General features: G+C 38.4%; 1 protein-coding gene across 2 annotated transcripts in view; it reads right to left on the bottom strand.

Moving 5' to 3' along the window:
* Depdc1 (DEP domain containing 1) overlaps positions 1-7,841 on the bottom strand; it is a 28,797-nt gene extending 20,956 nt beyond the window's left edge. For both annotated transcript variants that reach the window (XM_021195612.2, XM_021195615.2), the window contains exons 1-2: positions 7,784-7,841; positions 4,516-4,781 (exon numbers count right to left, since the gene is read on the bottom strand). In XM_021195612.2, the coding sequence (XP_021051271.1) occupies positions 4,516-4,781; positions 7,784-7,831 (314 nt within the window). In that variant the 5' untranslated portion in view covers positions 7,832-7,841. The remainder of the gene's footprint in view (positions 1-4,515; positions 4,782-7,783) is intronic.
* Between the last annotated feature and the right edge of the window lie 241 nt (positions 7,842-8,082).

Genomic DNA, 8,082 nt, shown 5'->3' with positions numbered 1-8,082 from the left:
GAGGTGGGGGGAGGGTATAGGAAACTTTCAGGATAGCAATTGAAACGTAAATAAAGAAAATAATAATAATAATAATAATAATAATAAAAAGCCAAAAAAAAAAAAAAGGAAATGCTCAACATCCTTAGTCATCAGGGAAATGCAAATCAAAACAACCCTGAGATTCCACCTCACACCTGTCAGAAAATATATGATCGAAAACTCAGGTGACAGCAGATGCTTGCAAGGATGTGGAGAGAGAGGAACACTCCTCCATTGCTGGTCAGATTGCAAGATGGTACAACCACTCTGGTAATCGGTCAGGTGGTTCCTCAGAAGCTGGATATAGTACTACCTAAGGACCCAGTTTTACTACTCCTGGGCATATACTCAGAAGATGCTCCAACATATAACAAGGACATATACTCTACTATGTTCACAGCAGCCTTATTAATGATATCCAGAAGGTAGAAAGAACCCAGATGTCCTTCAAGAGAGGAATGGATACAGAAAATGTGGTACATTTACACAATGGAGTACTACTCAGCCATTAAAAACAATGACTTCATGAAATTCTCAGACAAATGGATGGAACTCGAAAATATCATCCTGAGTAAGGTAACTAACTCAGTCACAAAAGAACACACATGGTATGCACTCACTGATAAGTGGATATTAGCCCCAAAGCTTGGAATTTCCAAGGTACAATTCACAGGCCATATGAAGCTCAAAGAAAGACCAAAAAGTGGATGCTTCAGTCCCTCTTAGATGGATGGAACTAAATACTCATGGAAGATAGAGAGTGGGAAGGACTTGGGAGGAATAGAGGAGGTGGAGGGGAAAAAAGGAGGGTAGGATCAGGTATGGGAGAAGACAGGGATGATAAACAGAGGGTCAGGAATTTTAAGAGAGGTGTGCAGCAGTGGGGTTTGGGGAACTGGATTTAACCACCAGCAAGTCCCAGATGCCAGGAAAGCAAGAGGTTACCTGGAATCAATTGGGATGAGATTAGCTGAAATGGACAACAAATAGGATGGAAAACCTGTAGAGGTTGCATATCCAGAGGTTAGCCCAGGCCCAGGTTGGGGGATGCGGCTACCCACTCATCTCCAAACTTTTAACCCAGAATGGCTCCTGTCTAAAGGAAATACAGGGACAAAATGTGGAGCAGAGATTGAAGAAAAGACTATCCAGAGACTGCACCACCTGGGGATCCATCCCATATACAGACTCAAACCCAGACACTATTCTGGATGTCAAGAAGTGCTTGCTGACAGGAGCCTATTATAGCTGTCTCCTGAGGCTCTGTCAGGGCCTGACAAATACAGAGGCAGATGCTCACAACCAACCATTGGACTGATCATGGGGACCCCAATGGAAGAATTAGAGAAAGGACTGAAGGAGCTGAAGGGGTTTGCAACCACATAGGAAGAACAATAATATCAACCATCCAGTCCCCACCCCCCACCCCCCAGAGTTCCTAGGGACTAAATCACCAACCAAAGAGTACACATGAAAGGGACCCATGGCTTCAGCTGCATATGTAGCAGAGGATGTCATTATCTGGCAACAGTAGGATCAGAGGCCCTTGGTCCTGTGAAGGCTCAATTCCCCAGTGCAAGGAAATGCCAGGGCAGTGAGGTGGGAGTGAGTAGGTGGGAGGGGGAGCAAGCTCATAGAAGCAGGGGAAGGGAAGATAGTATAGGGGGGTTCTGGAGGCGAAACTGGGAAAGGGGATAACATTTGAAATATAATTACATAAAATATCCAATAAAACAAAAAAGAAAAAAAAAAACCCGTAAGATTTCATCTTGCACCAGTCAGAATGACTAAGGTCAATAAAACCAGGTTATGGTGACAAGGATGTAGAATAACGGAAACAATCATCCATTGCTGGTAAGAGCACAAACTTGTACAACCATGTGTACAATCACTGTGGCAGTTCCTTGGGAAGATGGAAACCAATTCACCTAATGATCCAGCTATACCAGTCATGGCATACACCCAAAGGTCTCTCCATCCTACTACAGAGACTCTTGATTAATCATATTCATTACTAATCCATTCATAATAGCTAGAAATTTAAAACAACAAAATGTCCACTGATGGATGAATGGATAAAGAAATTATGATATATTTACTTAGCAGTTAAAAAAGGGGGAATCAGGAAATTCATAGTTAAATGGATGGAGCTCGAAAAAAATTCATCTTCAGTGAAGTAACTCAGACCCAAAGACAAATACAGTATGTCTTCACTTATATGTGGTTGTTAGCTGTTAAGTCATTGATAATCAAGCTACAATCCATAGGACCACAGAGCTAGAGAATAAGGGGCTAGGGTGGAAGGATAGATGTACCAAGAAAGGGGAAATAGAACTGATAGCTATGGATGGAGGAGTGAGTGTGTGTTGGGAGTGGGTGGTGGGGGAGGGGGACTAGAACAGGACAATCAAGTGGGAAAGAAGGGGGAAGTGAGGTGTGGGGCAAGCAAGGGATCTGGGGAAGAACATCTAAAACTAAAAGCCATTTGGAAACCTAATATAGCAAAAACTTCTTTAATATATACATATATGAAAAAATCTAAATAAAATCACCAAATAACTAGTGAGACAAAGCCCCAACTGCATATCTTTCATCAACAATGAAGCATCCAGTAACAGCAATGGGTTACATCTAATTGAGTTGTTGGTCAAAGAGGACCCATAAGAACCCCAAACAACCCAAGTTAATGCCAAGACTATTGGTAGCTCTCCACAAACCTATGGTAAAACCCTACTGCAGAAGACAACACCAACACAACTCATTAAACATGAAAAAACACGGTGCCTACATAGAGCCTTCACCCCTATGTGCTAGCATCTTTAGTACAGGAAGTTACTCTGTACACTATGAAAAGAGAAATGTAAACACTAACCTAGCCATAAACCCTTTGATCTACAGTAGAGTCCTGCCTACAAGATAAACTAACGAAATGCTGGCACAAAGCTGGTAGAGGTAACCAACCAATATCTTATTTGACTTCAGTCCACCCAATGAAACAGAACCGATACCCAAAACTGCTTGGCTGACCAAGAACCTGGACTAGATAAACTAGGGTAAAACCAAACACTACTATTTTAAAACAAAACAAAACATAGCAATGACACTTAATGACATTCTGCTATACTCATAAATCAGTGCCATGTTCACCCATCATCAGAGAAGCTTCCTTCTGCAGCAGGCAGGAATAATGTACGAAGACCCACACAGCCAAACATTATGCTGAGTGAGAGATCTTGGAACACTCTGTTGTAAATGTAAATGATATGTCTCCATCATATCCCTCCTCTCAGGTCTCAGAAAAAACTGAAGAGAAGGTGAAAAGAGTGTAAGAGCCAGATGAGATGGAGAACAGTAAAGAATAAAGACCTTCTAGATATAAGAGGACTGGTACACAGATGAATTCAGAAAGACTATGGCAGAATGCACAGGGTCTACACCATATGGGGTCCTACAGCTGAAAGAGGTATACATATACACCCATCCCTCACCCAGAAGCTATCTGCAATTGATATCCTCTTGCAAATGAAAAATCAGTTTTCTTCAAGGGAGTCTCTCTGGGGAAACAAAACATTTTTAAGGGCATTGCCCTGTGCCTAGCAGTAGAACTTGATGACATCTCTAAAGGTTCTCTCTGTCTCAGAATGTTAAGACGTGTTTTGTTTTGTTTACCTTACAGGTCCTTTACCTAAACCACATATTATGACTTCATATTTTGGGTTTCTATGGGATTTTTGAGTGTGTCAATGTGTGTGTCTCTGCATCTGTAATCATTTCTTGTGCTTTTCCTTTGGGTCTTTCCCTCCTTTGGTTATTTTATTATATTCTGATTTATTTCTTATATATCATTTTTTATTTTATTACTATTCCATATATATATATATATATATATATATATATATATATATATATATACATTCCTTTTTTGTTTTTGTTTTTTCTAAGAGAAGAAGGGTGTGGATCTGGGTGGGAGTAGAGGTGTGGAGCGACTAGGAGTTGAGGTAGAGAAATTAATAATCAGAATATACTGTACAAAAACCATCTATTTTCAATAAAAGAAAAAAAAGAGCAGCAATACCTTTCTAAAAAAAATTACTTGTTTGAAAGAAGCTTCTATTGAAGTAAAGCTACAGCAAATATGGAGTTACAACTACATTGTAATTTCGGATTTTTTCTTCTTTGTGGTTTTTTTTTAATTTTTGAAATTAAAATATGATTACATGATTTCCCCCTTCTCTTTTCCCCTTCAATCCTTCCCAATACCCTCTCCTTGCTCTCTCAAATTCATGTATATATTTTATATACATATTTTAAAAATAGAAACACAACCCGCTCAATCCACATAAATTACTTGTATGTGTATGATTTCAGGGATGACCATCTGGTATTGGATAACTATTTTGGGTGTTTTTTACCAAGGAAGACTATTTCTCTTTGGTAGAAAGGTGAGAGCAGAGGAAATTAGGCTTTGTAATGATAGATATATCAATTCAGTACCTGAATAGTTGATTGTTGTCATCAAGGCTTTCTGATCCCCATCTACCTTTGATATCTTCAATCACATGATTCTTAAGAAATTTTCTCAATAGTTGAATAGTCTGTTGTCTTGTAACTTCAGGACCAAAATTACTATTACTTCTTAACAGATCATAAAGCCAATCTACAGCTTCAACTGCAGTGAAACAATTGTTATATTTTTTTAAATGTTGTCTATGTTTTCTTAAAGGCATTCCTACTCGAAAAGATGTGGTTACTTCATTCCACTGCAAAGAGAAGAAAAATACTTTTAAAAAAAACTATATATAGCAAAAATGAAACTTCATTGATTTGGGTATGTAGTCAGTTTATAGGCTAGTTTGGGCTACATGAGGCCCTATCTCAAAACAACCATCTGGAGTAAAGAAAATCTTTAGACAAAGAAAATTCTTTATTTCACAGGTAATTAATTATACTGTAAATACTATTGAGGAAAAAAAATCATCTTATCTGAGCTACATAAAATCTTATCTCACAGATTTCTCATTACTAATTCTAGTGTCAAGATAATATTTTATTTTAGTAGGCTTTCTTTACTAAATATTCATTGGACATTCCAATTACTTAGGAAAGTTCAGAATGAAAAAAAGTATAATATTCTTAGTCAATGAAGCATTTACTATTAGATTTTTTTTAATATGCTGTAGCTTTCACATAAACATATGTTTATGTTCAGTATCTAACTATAAATCCCACAGTTTTATAAGATATTATCATCTCATTTTCATATATGGAAAAAGAAGCACAGATAATAATAACTTGACCAAGATCATGTATCTAAATGATTGGTTTTCAACCCTCCTAATGCTGGGACCCTTTAATAGAGTTCCTCAGTTTGTAAAGATACCCAGTCATAAAATTATTTCATTGCTACTTCATAACTGTAATTTTGCTACTGTTATTAATTGTAATGTAAATATCTGATATATAGTATATCTGATATGTAATCCTCTAAGAGGTCACAACCCACAGGTTAAGAACTGCTGATTTAAACATTCAAGTGGGTCTATAATTCTATAATTATAAGCCTTTAATTCTAGAGGCTGAGCATGAACTTTGTTATGCTCAAGTCCTGGATAGGCTACAGAGTGAGTTCAAAGCCAGCTTGCACAACTTAGTGAAACCCTATCCCAAAATTAAAAGTAGAACTGGCGCCATAGGTTTTTAATCACAAAATAAAATTGAAACAAAATGAACAAACAACAGCAAAAGACAGGTTCTCTGTCTAGAATCTGTGTTCAATTACTGTACTAGCCAGATAAGACTTCTGGCATGCAGCAATTATAATGCCAACGGGCTTCTAGTGCTAGGCATTTAGTACAGCATCTCTTATGAAGATTCCTAGAGTGCTGGGCATGGTGGAAAAGCTTAGTGGATCTCTGTGAGTTCAAGGACAACCTGGTCTGCATGGTGAGTTCCAGGACAGCCAAAACCACATAGAATGACCTGCCTCGAAACAATCAAGCAAACAAACAAATATCTATAATGAACATAGATAGTACAGATAAAATGATTAGTAAAACAAATCCATTGTACTTTAATGAATTTATGCATATTTATATGTAAAGAAAACCACTTATTTTCTGAGTTACCTTCAAATACGTCAACTGTCTAGATTTGTGACATTAACACTAGAACATAATACAATTAACACAACTTTTTTTTTTTTTTTTTTTTTTTTTTTTTTGTTTTTATTCTCGTTGCGTTTTTTTCCGAGACAGGGTTTCTTTGGATAGTCCTGGCTGTCCTGGAACTCACTTTGTAGACCAGGCTGGCCTTGAACTCAGAAATTTGCCTGTCTCTGCCTCCCAAGTGCTGGGATTAAAGGCGTGCGCCAACCACCGCCCGGCTAACACAACTTTTTAATAGAAAAAAATCATGTTAGAAATCAGATTATTAACCTGATATATGAGACTGTTAATTATATTACTACTGTGTCACATGTAAGATCACAATATTGGTTTTACAGCTGAAAAACAGTAAATGTAATTCTTTTCTTCCCAAACCTCTCTCATTACTTACTTTCAAGAAACTGTATTGAACTGCTTTACCACAGTAGTAAAGTAACATGTGACTCTGCACTCACAGACATCACAATATTTTTGAAATGTGATGGATTTGTAAGTTCCCAGACTGAAACATTTTGGATTTGCTTAAACTTTAGTCTTACTTCTTGTTTATAAATCTTTATTCTTTCCTTCTCTGTAACTCAATATCCTTGTATTAATACCTATCTTGTGGTAATTAAAAAAAAAATCTTACTTTATGTAAATTTTTGTTAGTACTTGGCATTTTTGTATGTGGGGGTGCTTATGCTACTTTCATATAAGATGGTAAATTTTTAATGTGACAGGACTACCTCATTATGGTACATTGCAGAACTAAATTCCATCCTTTCTACTGATAAACATAACCACCACTACTTGTTGAGCAATAGAATATCAAGATCACTCTGACAGAAAGTGGTACATTTTCTAGTTCTTCCATTCACCATTTATGTGGCTTTCAGAGAGTTCCTTCTTTGAGACTTAGTTCCCACAAGGTAAAGTAGGACCAGCATTTGTGAGAGGATAATTTGCTTGTTATTCTATAGACTACCACACATTCTCATACCCAGTATATTTTTAGAAAATCTCTTAAAGTGGGTATGTATTGTGCCATTGTACCAATGTGGAAACTGAGGTTAGGTGAATCTCAATGTAATCCATATGCACAGACCCGGTGACTATTAAAAGTGATTACTAAAGTACTCGGAGTTTAGGTTGAATAGTTCTTTCCTAGTGCTACTTACAAATTCTATAGGGTCAATAAGCCAAGCTGTCATGCCTGGGCTGGGCTTCCAGACTTGAAACTTTAATTTCTAATTCTGAGAGGCTGTAAATTACAAGTGAAAAGTGGCTAAGACTATTATGAGAATCAGGGGGAAAGAAGACATCTGGGGAGTTGTCTCGCAGAGTCAGAAAGTGGTACAACTTTGGGGCAGAGCACTTTGGATCTGAAACCGAGAGACACCAGAGTGGAGTGCAAGTCAAAGACCAGGGTAGGAGCAGCCGCATTGTTTCCCTCAGCAGCTTTCTCAGAAATCTAGGCGCCTTGGCTCACTCGGGATACCAGATCCCTGGCTCAGGAATCTGGTAGCTCTGAATCCCCTCAGGAAACTTAAGTCTTTTATACACCCAGGATCCCTCAGAAAACCTCGATCTCTGGTCCCTCTCCTCCACGTTCTTACCAGCTTGGTGGCCCGGTAAGGTCCAAGAGGAGCACCCTGACGCTCCATGCTGTCATTACCGAGCTGAGGCTGCGGAAAGTGCGCGGTAGCAGGAACCTCTGTGGCTTAGAGTTGGTGTCGGAAACAACTGCCGCGCTGCTGATTTGAATATCTCCGAGCGAAGCTGATTGGCGGCGCAATTGAGTCACATGATGCTACACGGAGGGGAAGGCGCTGTGACGTGAGCACAGCTTGTCTGGGTGGTGCAGGAGAGCTGCGGAGCTCAGATCCAAAGTGATTGTATAGCAAATGAACCGCAT

Source organism: Mus pahari, chromosome 4, assembly GCF_900095145.1.
Source record: "Mus pahari chromosome 4, PAHARI_EIJ_v1.1, whole genome shotgun sequence".
Classification (NCBI taxonomy): Eukaryota; Metazoa; Chordata; class Mammalia; order Rodentia; family Muridae; genus Mus; species Mus pahari.
The sequence above is the reverse complement of the archived record's forward strand: the minus strand, read 5'-3'. Positions and strand labels throughout refer to the sequence as shown.